We start from the raw sequence: 20,457 nt of genomic DNA, 5'->3' as shown, positions 1-20,457 counted from the left end.
AGTTGGAAACTCAGAGTGAATTGTTGTAGGTTTTTGATTGATTTTTAATCATCACCACCATAATGTTATCCAAATATTTTCCCAGGCTCTTAAGCTGACAGTGAGCTCAATAAAGTTAATAATTCTATGCAAGGTGAAAACTCACATTTTTTCAACATCAATGAAAAAATAGAACTTTTGATAGCTCTAGCTAATCCTTACCTTGTGTAGGCAGCAGTGCATCTGATCAACCAAATAAATATACAGCTCATTAAGGAATGTCTGAAGCTGTTCTCTATCCTCAAAGGCCACTGTCTGCAAGTATTTCTCTCGCACAATTTTTACAACTGCATACTGGAGTGGGAAATTAAAAGTTAACAATTTAACATAACATCATCCCTGAAAATTTTCCATTAATAGAATAATACTAACTTTTCAACTGGCAAATGCCCTCATTGAAATTCATTTTGCTAACATTTTTATTAGCAGGAAGATGGCATATTCTATTTTCATTAACAATATCTGTGTTGCTCTTTGATGTACATTCGAGAGGCACCTACAAAGCCTGAGAAGAGTCTGCTCACCAACAAGATCATCCTGTCATATGAGACTCACAAAAACCTACTAACGTTTGTTGCCCAAATCCTATGTACAAACAAGTTTGCAATTCAGATTGAAGTCCTAACAAAATGTCTGCCTTAGATCTAGTCCAGACAGTGTTCTGTTATCACCAAATGCATTATTTTCTGGACGATTGAATGGTGATCGAATCATGCATGTGTAGCACATCAGCATCGCAATATTGTAAAATGTATGAATATCCCAGAGATTCTTTAAAGGAATTGTATCATAGTCATGCCCACACAAAGTTCCAGATTAGTTAAGCTCATGCACACCAACCCTAATGTTATAGTTAGAAGTAAGGTAGTAGGCTCATTGTAAAATTAGTTGTAAAAGGCTGAGCACTATAACATGCCCAAACCACTCCAATGTGTTAGATGAATGCCATTATGCCTGAAATCTGCGAGCCATGATCTTCAGGTAAATGAGATTACCATCTTACAACACACTTTTTGTGCTTGAGCAGCAATGGATGAGTTCAAAATGTCCTACAAATTATTGTCCAACCCTGCCCAAAGCTTCTTCAGCACTAATATCACTTTGTTTGTCGCCTTTCTGCCCAATGTCACTTTTCTCTTTCTTCGTACTGGGGAAGTAAGTGCTTTAAGCATACTGGGCCAACCAACATTTACTTCTGATTAGAAGAGTGAAATATGACCTCATTTTATCAGAAAAGTTGCAGCATGAAAGAATGCCACTCAGCCAGCTGAATCCTTTGTCAATTTATAGCCTATACAGTATCTCAACAACATCTTCCTTTAGATTGAATCCAACATCTTTTTCACTGATAGGCTGATGCAAAGTACTTATTCAGTACTTCGTCCATGTCCCCTCCTCTATGAGTACATTTAATTTTGGTTTATGATCAATCCCAATTCATCTCTCACAACCCTTTCACTATTTGCCTGTTTATAGAATATCTTTGAATTCCTTTCGTTGCTATTTTTCTCATACATTTTCCTTGCCTCTAACATTTTTGTTCCCTCTGACCTTTCTATAATTGGCCTGATTTGCTACTTATTGTAGCAACCTGAGATCCGTCAAATGTCCCTTTTTCCACTCTATTTTTTTTTAAACCTTTTAAGCCATCCAGTGAGGCTTTAATTTCACTACACTTCTCACTCACAGCACTGTACCTTGACTGTACCCAAGTTATCTTGGCCTTATATGTTCAATTACATTTTGCCTGCCAGTCTTTGATTTCGATTTACCTGGGCCAGATCTGCTCTCATCTCATTGAAAATGGACCTTCTGCAATTCACTGTTTTTAACTCAGAGTAGTATATTTTATTTTCCAAAATATTCTAAACCTTATTATTTGATGAAACTTATAAGATTCTGAGAAAATTCTCAGGAGAGAAGGCATGGCTGATTGCTCTGGCTAGAGAATCTAAAATTAGGGACAAAGTCTCAGTTTAAAGGGTCAACAATTTAGAACTGAGAGAAAGAGTAATTTATTTGCCCTGAAGCTTCTTTACCCAAAGGGCAAAGAATTCTTAAGATTTTCAACCTTCAGGGCAAATAAATGTATATTCAATTATATATTAAATGTACTGTATATTAAGATTTTCAACCTTCAGGGCAAATGAATATATATTCAGTTCTGAGACTGCAAGACTTTTTCTGGAGGTTAACTGGGAGATAGATGGTTAGTCATGATATTTTTGAAAGGTGAAACAAGCACAAGAGTACTATTCATATTTCTTATATTCTTATAACCAGGCAAGAGGCTCTCACATGAATACAAAAATATTTTATTTTTAACCTCATGCCTTGTTTATTGCAATTGGACAGTCTGGTCATAGATGCCCTTCAGTTTTTAAAACATCATGTTTCATCATAGCAATGCAATGCTCATCCAGAAACATGAAAAGATTTTTACCATTTTAAGGCATAAATCATGGAAAATCCAATAGATGATGCATTTCTACTATTAATATAGATAATAGACAAATATAGTATATCCAAAATATAGCTTATAAAAACTATTTCCACATTCTACCATTAAAACCAAGATACTCAGTCAGATTTTACCTTTAGCTGTTCCTTGAAGGCAAAATATTTTCCTGAGGTGTTCAGCTCAAATATAAGTTTATGTTTACGCTCCTCTTGATCCTGGTATTCATGCGAGAGTTTGCCTTCAAGTAGTTTCTGTCCAAACATTTCCTGGTATTCATCCATGATGATCCTAGCCACATTGATTATCTGATTATGGTAGTCTGTGACAGCCTGTGACGTACATAAATTTTCATATAAGAAGCAAATTTACTCCTAAACTTTAAATTCTGAATAGAATTCCACTGTCCGAAAATGCAATTGTATGTACTGTTTTGTGTCACTTGGAAAACTAAATTGTGTTTTTCTGTTGTGTAACCTTGCAACCCACTTGTGGACCCGACACTGTGTATTAATTACATCTCTCTGATACAATTTCATATGGGAAACTTTAAATGAGCACTGCACAGTGATTGGTATCATTCTTGCACATACTCTGCATAAGCATATCATGTAGATTAAGGTTGGTAAAGATCTGGGATTATGTCACACAGTTGTTTTGAGCACACTATCCATATTGCTTAGAGAGACAAATGAAGGTACTCCAAACTGAGTAAAAAATCCTATAAACTATTAATTAAAATAGATACATTGTTATATTATTCCATTCATCTAATGGGAGCAAGCCCTTTCCAGTTCCTTCACACACCTTATCTGCTCCACTTGTCCTACGAGGGAATAACGGCCGGGGAGGTATCATCTCTGCAATCCTGATTTAGAAAGACAAATAGTCAATGATATATTTTATATTTAATGCACCAAAGAAAGTTCATACAGGAAAAACTCAGCTACAAACTATTATATTCTTGCCACTTTCCCCTTCTACTTTCCTGATGCTGCATAGTTTCACAGACACCAGTTGGCTCCAGTACCTTGTTGTGGTCGCCATTCTTCATGTGTGAGGTGTTTACTCCGAAACCCAAGAAACCGTGTCAGAGGTAAACTCAAACCTGTCCTTACCAAAAGCACATTTCCAGCGGGTGTCATTGGAGTGTATTCAGAACTGGAACTCTTATTGCATTTCCCCTTTGTACCCAATGGACAGAAAACTCATTTACACTACACCTACTGGCACCCAGTTTACATCATGGAACCAGGGAGTAAACAGTGCTCTTCTGTATATCATTAAAAAAAATAAAGTTGAAGTAGAACCTGGAAGAAAAGAGTAAATGAGCTAGTAATAAAAAGAAACCTGGAACTCCAACCAAGGTACATCCTTTCTCTATCTTTTCTAGAGGTTCTGCTTAATGCTGCAAAAACTCTCTTCACCTCCTACAATCCAATTACCTCTTAATCTTCCAGATTTCAGTGAACACATTTCTAGCTTGTGCAATTTCTGCTCAAAATTTAACTCCAAGTTAAATATGATAAATCTTTGTTGTATTTCTTCCAAGGCCTGTACTCTGTTCTTGGGGAATAGTGCCAAGTCTTCTCACAAATAACAAAAAAAACATGGATATCATTAAGGCCCTTTCCGTGTACCCAATAAACATACATATGCCCTACAATATTTTACTAGCATTAACTCTCATTAACAAACACACGAAAATATTTAGATACCTAAAAGGAAATTATATTAGCTAATAGGCTGCTTCCAATGAATGTTCTGAAACTTCCAAGCAATGAGCTTTGAAATTGGAAGGTGTGGATATGTAAACAAAGGCTGCTCTCTCTTAGAATCATGTACAGCAATGATATTTTCCTGATAACAGATGTTAACTAACTGGTCTATATGTCCCGGATTTTCCTAAATTAGCTTTCAACGTTAGTGGAATAACATAAGCATTTTTGACTTAAATGAACAGTGAAAGATTATTACTATGGCATCTGTGATGTTTTCACCTACTTCCATTAAAATCCAAAGTTTGCAGATGACACCAATGCAGTCGGTCAGATCTCAAACAATGACGAGACAGAGTACAGGAAGTAAATAGAGAGCCTAGTGGCATGGTTTCAAGACAACAACCTCTCCCTCAATGTCAGCAAAACAAAAGAGCTGGTCATTGACTTCAGGAAGTAGGGCAGAGTACATGCCCCTGTCTGTATCAAGGGTGCGGAGGTGGAGGTAGATGAGAGCTTCAAGTTGCTAGGTGTAAATATCACCAACAACTTTCCTGGTCCAGCCACATAAATGTTATGGCCAAGAAAGCACACCAGTGCCTCTACTTCCTCAGAAGGCTAAGGAAATTCAGCATGTCCCCAGTGATCCTCACAAATTTTTACAGATGCACCATAGAAAGCATCCTATCCAGATACATCACAGCTTGGTATGGCAACAGCTCTGCCCAAGACCACAAGAAATTGCAGAGCCAGTCTATCATGAAAACCAGCCTCCCTTCTATTGACTCTGTCTACACTTCCCACTGCCTCGGGAAAGCAGCCAACATAATCAAGATCTCCTCCAACCCAGTCATTCTCTCTTCTTGCCCCTTCCATCGAGCAGAAGATACAAAAGCTTGAGAACACATATCACCAGACTCCAAACCAGCTTTTATCCCGCTGTTATAGGACTCTTAAATGGATCTCTTATATGATAAAGATTAACTCTTGATCTGTCAAACTACTGCATCATGGCCCTTGCAACTTATTTGTCTACCCGCACTGCACTTTCTCTGTTAACACTATATTCTGCATTCTGTTACGGTTTTTCTTTTGTACTACCTCAATGATCTGTCTGGATGGCATGCAAACAAAGCTTTTCGCTATACCTCAGTGCATGTGACAATAATAAACCAATTACCAAGCTGGCTATCATCTGTGAATTTATTCATTTTTATTGCCATTATTTTCTTCACTACTGTAATTCTGTAATTATGAATTATAGTGAGCCCCATCCCTAATTAATAGGATATCCTTGGGAAGTCAGATCCTAGTTTTCATTACTATGTGTTCAGATAAAACATTTTTTAATCAACATTTCATTTACAATATCATTGCTGTCTGTTTTTATGAAGCTTCACAATGCTTTTGAGCATACATGTTTTTTTCAAATATAACTGCAATTTTTAATTGATATATTTCTTGCAAGTTTCTTTTTATGTTCCATTCGTGTTTTATTAGCTGTTCTTTTTATTTTTCACTTTCCTAGTTGCCCGTTTCTATGATAGCTTTATGTGTTTTTCTCCATGCCTTAAGTTGTCCCTTACCTGTTTAGTTATCCATGACACTTTTAGAAAATAAAGCTGTTCACCTAGAAATTCAATCATGTAATATTCTTTTTCAACATTACATGATTGAAAATTGACATGATCTGGTAAAACATAACTTTCATCACATTAGAAATTAAACCAGGATCTTCAAAGCAGTAGTTTCCTTTATGCAAATAACACAGCTTTATTTATTATCTACATTTATGCATCCTATCATTTCATATTTCGTCTTAATTTTTGTTTATTTCTTAGTCCTACTCATGAAATCTCCACTCCAATGCCCAATCTGGGCCATTCTCTGTGTGGACTGAAAACTTTCAATTTGCATTGACTCTTTTCTTTGAGTCTTCATGCTTCAGTCACTCTCTAGAAGACCACCTCCAGAGTTTGGTGGTTCTACCACATGACTAAAGAGCATTGATTGTTCTTTAGATGCTTGTTCTGAATATGACAGCTATTACATATATTTTCTGGGGACATGGTGTCCAATATCAGCCTGTGTCGACATTGTGTTTTTTGATAATCCTATCAAGCTGTGATATACTCCTACAGTGGGCAATATAAAATAAAGAGAAAATATTTTATAAATTATCAGATGTTCATTATCAACAAGATAAAAATTGCATTTCTGGAAGAATTATGTATATTTTTAATTCAAAGCTGAAATGTACCTATTAGCCAGATCCTCCCGAAGTCGCTTCTGCACCAAAGGTTTTGTCAGACTAAACTCCAGAACAATATATGTCCTTGCCTCTACGTATTGCTGAAAGATTAAATGTGAAAGTGAAGATTTTCCAAGTTCGCAAAGCTCATTCTTGGTAATTAAAAATCAATTAATTATTGAACAAAAGGAAATGCAACAATATCAAAAACCAACCCAATATTCACAATTAATTAATACATTTAAAAATCAGTACTGTAATTCAATCACTCATGACTGTAATTACTGTAGGGCTCTAGACTCCCTAATTTTCAAGGACTATGTTTTGAATGGTTTACAGTATGGTAGACCAGCATGTGCTATGTCAGGAGCCTGTGCATAAAATATTTGGAAGGTTTATTAAGGCCCCAAATAAAATTTGTTGATGTATCTTGCTCATTTGAGAAACACTCCATGTATAGGCACTTCCAGGGAAGCCCATTTCAAAACTACTATATTTTTCTTTGCTACGGCCCTCTCTTATTTTTTGGGCTACTTTTGCATTGCTGTTCACCATTCAGAAAGTTTGCAATGGCTGTTCATTTTCTGACCCTTGTCAATGCTATTGTCAATCTAGATTTGCAGCACCCAATAGCCTCCTAGTAAACATCAACTTTGTCCAACAATTGCATGGGAAAGTGCCATGGGGAGGGGAGTGCAAGTTGATGGAGATGGAAAAGTGAATCAGAGTGTCACACATGGAATGGTCCTGTTGCAACACCAAAAGAGGAAGGGAGGAGAAGCTATGTCAGTTGGTGGAATTCATGTTGAAATTCAAAAGGACAATCCATTGAGTGTGGAGGCTGGTAGGATGGAAGGTGAGGACAAGGGGAACCCTATCATGACTCTTAGAGGGAGAAGAGAGGGTGAGAAGGGGGTGGAAGGAACACTCCCTTCAGATTGCTGAATGGGGATCCGAGGGAAAAATGTATCTGGTGGCGGAATCTTGTTGTAGGTAATGGAAAGTGCAGAGGATGATTTCACCCTATCAGCCTCCAACTTCAACAGATCATCCACCGCAGTTTTACCAATTTAGTGTATTACATCTGGTGCTCACAGTATTGTCTCCTCTACATTGGAAAAATCAAATGCTGGTTGGGTGACCGCTTTGCAGAACACCTCCTTTCAATCCGCAAGAGTAATCCTGCACTTTCAGTTGTCGGTCACTTTAATTCTCCATCTCATTCTGACCTCTCTGTCTTGGTCTCCTATAATATTCCCAAGGGGTTGAATGCAAACTCAAGAAACAGCACCCCATCTTCCATCTAGAAACATTGCAGCCCTCAAGACTCATTTCCAAATTCAACAATTTTAGATTTCCAGATTTTGCTTTTGTCCTGAGTCAGAACTGGCCAGATCTGATGTAAAAAGATCACAGAGGTGAAACTAGTAGAGCTGCTGCCTCATAGCACTAGGGTCCTGACCTCCGTATGGAGCTTGCATGTTTTCCCTGTGATTGTATGGGTTTTATCTGGGTGCTCTGATTTCCTCCTGCATTGTAAAGCTGTGCGGGTTAGTAGGTTAAATGGCCACTGTAAGTTGCTCCTAGTGTGTAGGTAAGTAGAATATTGGGGGGCTGGGGAGAGGGGTAAAGTTGGAAAGAATAGATTACAGGGAAAATTAGTAAGGTAATGGGAAAGCTTAAGAGCCAGTATAGACTTAAGCTGCTGAATGACCTCCTTCTAGAACACAAGAGAAAATAAATATGGAAGTCCACAGAAATACATAAAAAAAAGACTTTCTACCCACAACATTAACTCAGATTTTCTCTCTCCACGAATGTTTCCTGATCTGTTAAGTATTTCCAACATTCTGTTTTATTTCTGATTTCGACCATTTGCTTTGATCTGCAGCTCAAGTTCCAGGATTTTTTTTAGCCCTCCCAATTTCCTTTACTTACATTCCTCCAGACAGATCAGCCATGATTAACTAGCATTCATTTCACCCTCTTAAATGGCACTGAGAGCAACAAACCAGTTCACCTGGATAACTCTGGTCTGCACCCCATCACGTATATTCCCTTTATTCTTTCCGTCCCTATCCCTCTCTGCAACTTAAAGCACAATTGTTTAAATTATTTCATAACCACCTAACTTTATCCCCAAAAGCCCTTCTCATAATTCAATCAGTACATTCACATGAGAAATGGTAAGAGGAAAGAGTTGGGAGAAAATCTCATTGATGAAATCTCTCGATACAGGTTACATTATTTTAGTAGACATACATCTCCTTCCACGTTAGCTGAACTTGAAGCTTCAGGTTCTAATCCATGTTCTGTGATAAGTGACTTCACATTTACTAAGCTCTACAAAAACAAACAAAAAGGATTTAAAAAATGGTGTTCAAATGCAATGGCAAATCAAAGCCAAAAATTACTTCTCATTTTTTTAAAAACCAGTTGGATCTTTTTTTCCAGTACAAGGATCCACGCCAGTAAAATGAGGCAAAGGTCTTTTTTCTAAAATGGTTTATCCAATTAAATCTCATATATGCAGAATTAACCCAAATTTTGTCCATTGAGGTTCAGATTTTGATTTGTCTTCCAATGTAAGTGAATAATCTGAAATTGAAGTCTTATCTCTCCAAGATTTTTCTAACTTATTTGGCTCTTTGCAGAAACACTTGATTGAAAGCCCCAACTATAAAATTGATTGATATTAAAATGAAAGCAAAGTACCTGTTTGGCTGCTGTGAAATGTCAAATGGTTTGATCTATTAGGCCAGGCTGAATTTCAATTTGTTTAAAACACTTACAAGTATTCAAAAGAGTTTTTTGATGTTGTTTTGGTTTCAGTTTTTTTTAATATTTAAAATTTTTAAAGTTTTTGAGAGAAGTTGCTAGAAGTAATTATAGCTTAGTAAGCCATTAAAACTCATATTTTCAGTATTTATTTTTTTTTACAGTGAAAATAGTTTACAAATATATTCAATGCTGTCAGTTCACTGGTTTCTAAAGATTATGATGGAAAGAGTGCAAGCACTGCTTCCTGTGGAGGAATAAAGGCTTAAAGTATAGATCAGTGATTGCTGTCAAGTAGTCTCCATTATAACAGTGAACACTGGTTGCCTTACTATTATTCTCAGAGCAAACTCCATGCCAATAAGTAATTGTTACAAAGCATTAGCATTGAAGGAGAGCACAGAGAGGATGATGAATAGCTTTAAAAGAATACTGAATGAAAATAAACAACTCTAAAAGCATGGAATATGTTATACAGTTCAAATAAACCAATGGCTTATAAAAACAAAATGATCTTTGATCCCAAGAAGCATCCTACCTTCTTCAAGGCTTCTTTTGTTGCCTTTTCATCCTTAGACTTATTAATGCCCACTTTAGAATGTTGCGACTGTCCCTTCCCTCCAGGTGTCTCCCGAGTCAAGCTCTTCTTATGTTTTGTCTGAATCATATACAATCATGCATTAAGAACAGAGCTTGTATAAAAAATAAGTAGAAAATCATGATCTGCTATGAACAATTACTGGTACCCACCACTGATACAATGTTCTATTGACAAAAGTAGTGGAAACAATCATTCCAGGTTTACTCAAGAATACAAGCTGGAATCTCTACCATCTAGGATACTAACAACACACTTACTTGTGTGCTCCACTACCTGCAAGATGGCTTCCAAATCAGTTTCCTGACTTAGAATTTAATATTTTATTCCCATGAGCTTACTTAATCTCAGTTTTTGAGCACTCTGAGAGTTTCTTCACCACAGGCATAGCTATTGTTCACCAACATAGCTTCTCACTATCTTTGATGGTAATTAGGGATAGTCAGTAAATGCTATGCCCATTTCTCCCAAGTGATTAAAAATGAAACAACAGAATCCTATATAATCACTATCCTATTTCTCAAGTTGATGATCATCCATAACCACCAATATGACCACTTGAACAAATCCACATTTCAAATCATTTATACCTTAAAGCACAACTTTAATCTCATCACCCTTGTGCATATCTTTGGTGGCTGTCCTTACTTGCATTGCCTATCTATTTTGCTCCAATGCAGTGCTCCCCAAGTAGGTAGAATGTTACTCTTTCACAATAATGGAGGCCATAGATTGGGAAGGATTATTCTGAATAATTCTTGGCCTAAATGGCTCATATTGGACTGTATCATTTTCACAGAGAGGCAATAGTCAGGACTAGATGACTGATAAGCAATATTGAGAGTACTCTAGAAGTGGGACCACCAATACTTTCATTCTGGGAGAGGACAACAAATTCATAATGTATAGAACTGCTGTCATGGCCAAGTGGTGAGGCCTCAGCAGTCCTAGAAATAGGAGGTTAGATCACCTGAATGTAGTGATACTCCTAAAAGTCCCTTTGAACAGTGGAAGCTAGAGACAGAAATCTGAACTTGAATGGCAGTAAACTGACCTTACAAGGGGGCAATAAATGATTGCATGGTAGAAGTCTCAACTTCCACTGCAGCAGTTATAGCTTTTGCCTGCTCTGAACAATGAGTGGATACACAGATATTGACATGGGATTAGCCAATAACCCATCCTGGATATGATCTGTGCAAAGCTGTATGCAAGGTTGGAATTAGATTCCTTTGAATTTCTTGCAGGCATGTCAATGGCCCCAGCATTTTGATATCATTTCATATTCTGATGAAAGGTCTTTGACCTGAAATATTGGCTGTTTCTCTTCCCACAGGTGCAGCCTGGCCTGCTGAGTGCTTCCAGCATTTTCTGTTTTGATTTTATATTGGAGATTCCCAATGCCAGGAGTGTGGAATTTTTCTCTTCCTTTCATTATCTAAGGAACTGGCATTCAGTCTCCAATGTATCTAAGCAGCATGATAGAAAATGGAAGTTTATTCTATAAGAAATTTTATAGGTCTACCAAGACATTCCTATCCAAACCAATGCAGATCATATCACTGTATCAACATTACCTTTTCAAATATTTCAGCCTCATTATAAGCAGCTATTGGGTACGCTCCTCGAATCCTGCTCACACCTGGATACAGTAAAGGTGCCATATTTACATACACTACTCCATGGAAAGAAATAGGTCCCTCCTCCTCTGTCTGCAAATAATATAAATTAAAAGATTACCACAAAAATTTGAAAGATAAACTGCAACTGAATTCATATTCATGTTATTCACATCCTTTGACTTAAGGTCTTCCATTTCTGGTATCCATTCAGGCCTGTTAATTACATTAGGCTAAGAATCCAGAGGGTAAAAGAAATCTTTCATTAATTAAGCTTTGACTTTGGAAAAAATCTACAGTCATTGTTTAAAAGTGACTTTAAATTAGAACTATTGCTAATCATAAAATGGAATGGAATCCTTACAAGAGGTAGGGTGCAAAGAAGTATAGTCAAGATAACTGTGCAAGCTTGTAACAAATGCGATCATTAGGAAGAGTAATCATATATGCTTGCTATAAATGGTATCTTTTTTAAAGAAAGTATCCAGGAAAATCACCATATTTTTCTACAAATAGTGTATTAAAAGATGACTCGTCCAATCCTTCCTGCCCCTTTTATAAATATGACTCTAGGAATAATTAACTGACCTTATCCGTTTTACTGCTTTTCCCTCCTTTAGCCGGTGGAGCTAATGGCACACGCTTGATCTCCACAGGTAAGCAACTTGTCTCTGCTACATGCTTCTGTAAACTGGAAAAGAGATTTAATTTATGCAAACTTTTTAAAAAAATCAAATAAACTGCCCTAGGTGTTCCATTTCCCTTGGTATAATCTATGAATATCCAGCTACAGCAAAGGGAAATTCAACTGGACTTCCATTCTTGCAAACATTTGTTTAACTAAATATCAGCCAAATGATTTGGATTGAGATCTTTTGACTTGTCATAATAATATTTTTTAGATTATCAATACTTTTAACACCTAACCTATACAATAATACTATTTTTAAACATCTGTTCCTAAAATAGAAGGTCTGTTCAACAACATGCATAATTTCCCCTTAAAGAGCAAGCCTACTTAAAGGGGAAATTTTTGGAGATAAAAAGGAAACATATTTTGCAAGACAGATCACAGCTTAATATGAGGGCAAGAGATTGTGTTGAAACTCACTTCAGTTATAGAGTGTAGCAACAAAACCTGCAAAGGAAGGCTATTTTGGGAAGGGTATTACGGAAGGGTTGCAAAGCTTTATATTGCAGAGAAAGAAATATAGAGATTGGAATTTATATATTTGCAAACAAATTTACAGATGGAGCTCAAAACTGTGCATTGTATTCTAATTGATATTGCACTAAAACCTTGAAGGCACAATCTCTACTCATGCAATAAATTGTACCAATGTCAAGCAAAACCAAATTATGGGCTATTTCAACCGACTCTACATAAATCAATTACAATTAACTTCTAAGTTATAAAACACTGGTTAGGCCACAACTGGAGTATTGAGTCTAATTCTGGTCACCACAATTCTGGAAGGAATTAAAGGTATTAGAAAAGGTATAGATGATATTTATTAGAATGGCTTCAGGAATGAGGAACTTCAGGTACAAGGTTAGACTGGAGAAGGCTGAGAGGATATTCGATGGAGGGGTACAAGACAGATTTATATTGAGTAAAGAGAGAGAAACTGGGTCCATTGTAAGATTTAAAGTGATGAGCCAAAGATTCAGATGGAATGTGAGGAAAAACTATTTTTATTTAGAGTAGTTATAATCTGCAACTCACAGCCTGTAAGAGTGGTGGAAACTGTGATTGTTGGCGTCAAATCAGCATTGCACACAAACTGACGTTACTACATTGGTACTTGAGAGTGTCAGCATATGCCACCATCATTCCCAATATTGCAATTGGCAGAAGTTGAGCAATGAATGTGAACAAGCACATTGGATGCCGAATTGGAATAATTTGGTGACCATATTGCTTAAATAATTTACCCAAATGAAGTGAACATGGTCCAAGGGATTCTTGATGGCATGGAGCACAATAAAGATATAAAACTCACACTTTACCTTAGGTAAATTCTCAGCAAGCTAGAAAGAAATAAGAGCCCAAAAACATATAAATAAAATATACTCTGCTGTACAGTTTCAGGACTCTGCTCCAACAAAATTAACCCTCGTTTTGTTTGAAATTCAATTGTGAAAAGGGTAAATGCCTTCCAAAGACCGTACTTACGGAAATTTAAATTATACCATCATGCATTCAGGATCCAAATTCCAAAATCTCTACCATGAAAAATGAGAATCTCCAGAATAAATTATTAGTTGGATAGTCAGAAACATGGCAGGCAGATACTTTCTTTTTCTCTCCAGAGAGGGAGAGATTATGAAAAGCACAATATATTCAACAGATGTTGACAAGCCATTGCAACATGCCAACAGAAGTGAGGTCTGGAAGTTAGAATTTCAATTATGTGTAGCTGTAAATTGAGTGAAAAACATTTTTGTAAAATTTTTATTCACCATCCTCAGAAAAATGCAAGCCACTCCAGCAGTACAACTCTTCTACTTCATACAATAGACATCTTCAAAGCCACACAGGCAGTTCTTTTCAAAAACTGAGGTGAGATTCCATGATGACAGCAGAGATTTTCATCCTTATCAGTTTTGCCTGGATTCAACTCCAGAATCCAGAGACGATAAAAACATAATACAAATCATTACTCAACCTAATTCCTATCTATACTTAAATTTACATAACGAGATAGAATAGTTACCTCAACAAAGCCTCAGGCTCCATAAAGCAGCGTCGCTCAGTGTTCCATGTGACCCGCTTCTTATCATTTTCTGCCTCTGTTCTAAATGCCCGGTCCTGGATAATAATTGAAAGATAATTGAAAGTTCTATTTGGAACAAATCTATATCAGGTGAACCCATATTGGTAAATACCATTCAATGTTACTACAGGTGTCATCTGTAAGGTTGCTGCTTAAACTATATTCAACAGTTCAATCAGCTGGTTACATCTTGTTAAAGTACAACAATCTTTTCAAATAAGTTCCTTCAAGTAGCTCTGATGTTTTCAATCAGGCCCTATATCTTCAAGAGCTCATTTGACTGTTGTTTATAAATAAGTGACAAAGTGAAATGAGCAAACTTGGCCAATCCAATTATTGATAAGAAGAAGATGACAATGAGTTAAGAAAAGCTTAATATGCCTGGGGAGCTTTAAAAATGCTTCTTCCAGTCTAATTGAATTTGCATCATTATTCCAGTTTGAGCAATAGCACTGGCAGATTTAAGCAGAGCAAAGAAAGAAAGATGGAAAATGCAGACAAACGACTTACTTTAAAAACAAACATCTACATCAGCTTCCATGTACAGGAGGTCAATTCCATTGCAGTCCAACTTTGGGCTGATCTTTTATTGATTTTTGCATTTTGCCAATAGTGACTTGCAATGTGCAAATGGTTTACCTCTTACTTTCCTCCTCCCTCTCAAGCATACAGACATTTTATCCCCCAGATACACAAGAAATGCAACCTGGTAGGGCCTTGGAAGAATGGTAAAAAAGAATGATGAAGAACCGCCTCAACTTGATTTTACACCCCCGAGAGCTCCGAAAATGACACTGCATATATCTCAGGTACCATGTTAGACCTGACCTTTACGTGATGCCATGATAGGACTATGTGGTCTGAAACAGACTTAGAGGAAGGAGAGCATAAATAGCAGCTTACTGGAGGGTGTGATCAGCTGTAGGCTCTGCACAAGACACAGGTGGGGCTATCCGCAGAAGCAGGCTGATGGAAACCACATGGAAAGCACTTGCTGCATTGATGGACTGCCAAAAAGGATGTATTTCAAAACAAAGAGCAAGTAGGAGTCAGTCATCAACTTGGGTACATGGCTTTGTGCAGAGCGGGGCCCAATTCTTTCCAATGGAAGGTGACAGCTAACCCTATTCACACATTATATTCAACCCTAAATCCATCCACAATGCAGCTTTTGACTGCAAATGTCATTACCCCTTTGCAGCATAAGCAAAAGCCTCTAATGTCGCAGTGGATGCTCTAATTGTGCACAAGGTAAATAGAGAGAGGCAAAGTCAGCCAGCTACTATCACGATTAAAGGAATTTGAAGAACATCATAGCTCCCCAGCAACCTGCATTTACTTATAATGAGAATTGCTGAGTCAACCAACAGGGAAGTGGCAGTGGTTCCACAGAGCAGAATCAACAGGTTTAATCCATAACTTGTTTTTTTTCTCTACAACTCAAGAAATCAATCTCAATGTTCTGCTTTTTTGTGACTTTATGTGGCGTTGTTACTTATAGTTGCATTTTCATCTGCACCCCAGATCTTTTTGCCCCTGATTGAGAGAGTTATTTGCCAGGAGGTGTGTGATCTCCTTATTCTTCCTATTAAAATGTACCACCTCACAATTATCTACTTAGAAGTTCATTTGTCAGTTACCCTTGTTCTGTATTTATTAACCTTTTCCTTTATTTTAGTGGAGTCCTCGTTATTAACTAAACCCCATAATTCGCTGACATCCACAAATTTTGAAATTGTACTTCCGATTCCTGAGTGCATTTATATAAATTGCTGACAGCTGTGATCTCAGCACCGATCTTTGTACATTACATTACCTGCCTTGTATCTTACCTCTTTGCTATTTAATTCCCCATCCTCATCTTCATACGGACAAACCTCAATGAAGGAATCTGCAATATTCTGAGCCCCAGGTGCAACTATGTTGCCTACTGGCCATCTCTTTGGTCTCACACTGGGCTCTTTTTCTCCTGCAACTTTCAAAATCCCATTAGAAAAAACCACATGAAGGTCCTTCTGAAATATAATCCAGTTAACATCATTACACAATGTGATTTCAGTACTTTAAACTGGTTAAATATTTATTAATTAATGCATGTTGAATTTAATATGAATAGTTGAACATTTTAAGGGGTTAGGGTTAGAATTAAAAATCAAAAAATGCTAAACATCTATAAAACTTTGGTTAAGCCATACAAGAATTCTACGATTTTGGTTTCATTATTACAAAAGGAATACATAAGCCATGGAGAAATTGCAAAAATGATTTACAAGGATGATATCAAAACTGAGAACTATCAGGAAATAATGAACAGGCTGGGGTTTGTTTTTCCATTCGAAAGACAGAAAAATGCTCCAACTGAGGTTTTAAAATTGTAAAGCTTTATGATAGGGTGTCTCCATTTGTAGAGGATTCCAAAATTATGGACCCTTGAATATAAAACCATAACAAAAAAATCTAATTATGAATTCAAGGGAAGACCATCATTTAGAGAGTGATGAGAAAGTAAAGTGACTCGCAAATATATCAGATTGATCAGGTTAAACAGATAAGGGAGAAATGAATAGGAAGACATGTTAATAGGGTAAAATGGTGGAAGGAAGCTTATATTGTGAATAAATACCAAATGAGTGAACTAATCCAGAGCCATAATACTCCATACAAGAAAAGCCTGATGTAGGTGGTACATTCTTGTAAAATAGGGTTCTCTATTTACCTGAGTGGCTGCTGGCAGAGATAGTGCAACTATATAATTAAATTGTGGTCCAGTGGGGTTCCAGCTCTCAGGAACAGAATAGGCAGACTCTGCAGTGACCCTCAGCAAATTAGACCCTTCTAATTGGGCTTCAGAAAGTAAAGGTTCTGGGACAGACACAGTAACATCCAGCAGAGCCTGCATACAAAACACAGCAACCGGTAAAGTACAGACATTACAAAGTTATTCTGCTAATCATACTTAGTACAGTTTTATGTTTTTAACAAACTAGTGCAAATAAACAACTCATTAGACTCTAATGATCAAACTTCCAAACTAGATGACGGTGACTTTGATGGATTTCTTTTTCCTTAGTCTTTCCAATCTCCTGGAAATTCGCCATGAGCTACTCTGTAACCAAGGTGATGGTCATCACCATTGTTATTAATCATTTAGTCGGGCCACAGCTGGGTTGTGTTTGGACAGTTCTAGTCACCAGATTACAACAGCGATGTGATAATTTGATAGAGATGCTGAAGGAATTCACTAGGATGTTACCAGAGCTGGAGGATTATGAGGAGAGATTGAATAGGGTGGATTGTTTTCTTTAAAACAAAAGGAGATTGAAGGGAAAGGAGGAAGAACTGTGAGAGGCCTAGTTAGTGTGAACAAAAAGGACTGAATTCCATTGGTAGAGAGGTCAATAACTTGGGGAGCTGAGGAATTTTTTCATCCAAAGTGGTGGGATTCTAAAACTAACTACCTCTAAAGGGTGGTGGAAACAAAAACCCTCCTCACATTTAAAATGTATCTGGATGGCCTCTTGCGTGGTCATAACCTACAGGCTGTAAACTGAGAACTGGAAAGTGGGAGTAACTTGAATATATCCAATTTTGGCTGTCATTAACATAAGGTTATATAATTCTTTGATTCTATGATAAACAATAAGTTATTAGCTGTCTGAAAACTGCACTGGATGAATCATCTCTGATTTGTTTCTCCTCTTCTCTGGGTAATTATCTCCCATTTCCTGTAGGAAGGTTTTATCTCTTTGACAAGGACCTTTGTCAGAATCATGGCGCCATCTTCATTCTATGATTTTGTGATGTAAGTTGTTAATGATGTGTTGTTAACACACTAAAGATCTTCTTGGAAGTTATTTATTAATTTGGAATATTGCTGCTAATCAGGGCATTTCACAAAAGTATATACTGTACTGTAATTTCCTCTCTTATCCACCAAACTAACTTGTTAACATTATTAAACTTAACTAAAAGCTGCTTGTGAAGCAGCATTGACAATTACTAAAAGATATACGCAGCCTGACCAAACTGAAAATACCTTTCCGCCACATATCATGGGTACTTCACTGAACTAATAGCCTAGAGGTATGAACTAATTAGTCCAAAGAATGTGAGTTTTCAATTCTACAACACAAACCAAGTCTTTAATTTCAAATTTCAAAATACTTATACAGTACCTATAACAAGTGACCATGAAGCTGTTTTTGTACAAACACTATTGGTTCACTCGTGTTCTTAGGTAAGAAAACATGCCATCCTCACCTTGTCTGGCCTAAATATGCCTCCAGACCCATAACAATGTGGTTCCCTCTGAAATGGCCTAGTAAGCCACTCAGTTGTCCCACAACTGCTACATTAAAGCATAAAAAATAAAATGGGAGCAATCCAGGCACATAACTTAGATATGACAAAGTCACACCAAACCCAGTCAACCACAAGTCCAGACACCATGAAGTCATTACTTTACTGTTTACCTTAATTTCATCTGATATAGTTTGTTCTAAAGGAGCTCCGCCTAAAGGGTGGATTGTAATGGTTTTTGTAAACGTACATTCTCCTAAGGATAAGAAATTTTAATATCAGCTCTTGCATGTAATCAGTTTTACTGAACAGATAAATCATGCCATTGATATTTCTGCTGATACCACCCACCTTGAACCAAAGGCAGGAGGTCCACTGTAGCTTGGCCCAATATAACAGTCTTCTCATCTTTTTTTTTCTTTTCCTTGGGCAAAACTTCAATAACTGTTACTATAGTTACACAGAAATGGAGAAACATTTCAAAAAGATGTTAAAAATTCTTTTAAGAACACTTTCAAAACACAATATGCAAAAGATAAAGGATCGTAGCCTAGAAATTGCATTAGTAAAAGAATATGATAAATTGTACATGAAAAGCATTTTGTGCATATTTTGAACTGTTTGTGTTAATTTCTAGCAGAAATTCCACCCATTGGGAAAATGCCCACTTCCTATGCAATTTATCCTTGATGCTGGTGTCATTTCCCTGTTATATATCATGATTCTTCAAGACAGGCATGATTTATTTCTGACTTAACAACAGAAATTGATCAAAACATCACAACTTACAGTCTTCATTTTCACTCATAGTAAAATAATGAGAACATTATGCAGTATGTCAGGAATCATATGTGAACTAAAGGGTTCCTACTGGGATATTGATTTTATTTTCATTGGTTCCTCCAGACTGAAATATAAGTGATGCCCTTTTACAGACAGACAACACTGGCAAAGATCTTTCATCCCAGTTGGTTCAAATCCCAGCATGGCTTTGTGAAGGGCAGATCATGTCTCACAAGCCTGATAGTGTTCTTTGAGGAGGTGACCAGACAGATCGATGAGGGTAGTGCAGTAGATGTGGTCTACATGGATTTTAGTAAGGCATTTGACAAGGTTCCACATGGTAGGCTTCTTCAGAAGGTCAGAGGCCAAGGGATCCAGGGAGGCTTGGCAGTGTGGATTCAGAATTGGCTTGCTGTAGGAAGCAGAGGGTTGTGGTGGAGGGAGTGCATTCGGATTGGAGGGCTGTGACTAGTGGTGTCCCACAAGGATCGGTTCTGGGACCTCTGCCTTTTGTGATTTTTATTAATGACTTGGATGAGGGGGTAGAAGAGTGGGCTGGCAAGTTTGCAGACAACACAAAGGTTGGTGGTGTTGTAGATAGTGTAGAGGGTTGTCGAAGATTGCGGAGGGACATTGATAGGATGCAGAGCTGGGCTGAGAAATAGCAGATGGAGTTCAGTCCGGAGAAGTATGAAGTGATACACTTTGGAAGGACAAACTCCAAGGCAGAGTACAAAATTAATGGCAAGATTCTTGGTAGCGTGGAGGAGCAGGGGGATCTGGGGGTCCATATCCACAGATCCCTGAAAGTTGCCTCACAGATAGATAGGGTAGTTAAGAAAGCTTATGGGGTGTTAGCTTTCATAAGACGAGGGATTGAGTTGAAGAGCCGCGAGGTAATGATGCAGCTCTCTAAAACTCTGGTTAGGCCACACTTAGAGTACTGTGTCCAGTTCTGGTTGCCTCATTATTTGAAGGATGTGGAAGTGTTGGAAAGGATGTAGAGAAGATTTACCAGGATGCTGCCTGGTTTAGAGAGTATGCATTATGAGGAGAGACTAAGGGAGCTGGGGCTTTACTCTTTGGAGAGAAGGAGGATGAGAGGACACATGATAGAAAATATTAAGAGGAATAGAT

General features: G+C 37.3%; 1 protein-coding gene across 3 annotated transcripts in view; it reads right to left on the bottom strand.

The window, feature by feature from the left end:
- Nucleotides 1-20,457, bottom strand: part of cfap70 (cilia and flagella associated protein 70) — a 58,857-nt gene that overhangs the window by 30,423 nt on the left and 7,977 nt on the right. For all 3 annotated transcript variants that reach the window (XM_052021728.1, XM_052021730.1, XM_052021729.1), the window contains exons 4-16: nucleotides 18,889-18,987; nucleotides 18,711-18,793; nucleotides 16,955-17,131; nucleotides 16,071-16,253; nucleotides 14,179-14,273; nucleotides 12,050-12,152; nucleotides 11,420-11,554; nucleotides 9,783-9,902; nucleotides 8,729-8,809; nucleotides 6,476-6,567; nucleotides 3,305-3,365; nucleotides 2,635-2,829; nucleotides 202-333 (exon numbers count right to left, since the gene is read on the bottom strand). In XM_052021728.1, coding sequence (XP_051877688.1) covers nucleotides 202-333; nucleotides 2,635-2,829; nucleotides 3,305-3,365; nucleotides 6,476-6,567; nucleotides 8,729-8,809; nucleotides 9,783-9,902; nucleotides 11,420-11,554; nucleotides 12,050-12,152; nucleotides 14,179-14,273; nucleotides 16,071-16,253; nucleotides 16,955-17,131; nucleotides 18,711-18,793; nucleotides 18,889-18,987 — 1,556 coding nt within the window. The remainder of the gene's footprint in view (nucleotides 1-201; nucleotides 334-2,634; nucleotides 2,830-3,304; nucleotides 3,366-6,475; nucleotides 6,568-8,728; nucleotides 8,810-9,782; nucleotides 9,903-11,419; nucleotides 11,555-12,049; nucleotides 12,153-14,178; nucleotides 14,274-16,070; nucleotides 16,254-16,954; nucleotides 17,132-18,710; nucleotides 18,794-18,888; nucleotides 18,988-20,457) is intronic.

This window comes from Pristis pectinata, chromosome 8 (assembly GCF_009764475.1).
Source record: "Pristis pectinata isolate sPriPec2 chromosome 8, sPriPec2.1.pri, whole genome shotgun sequence".
NCBI classification, from domain to species: Eukaryota; Metazoa; Chordata; class Chondrichthyes; order Rhinopristiformes; family Pristidae; genus Pristis; species Pristis pectinata.
This window is presented reverse-complemented; position numbering and strand designations above follow the sequence as displayed.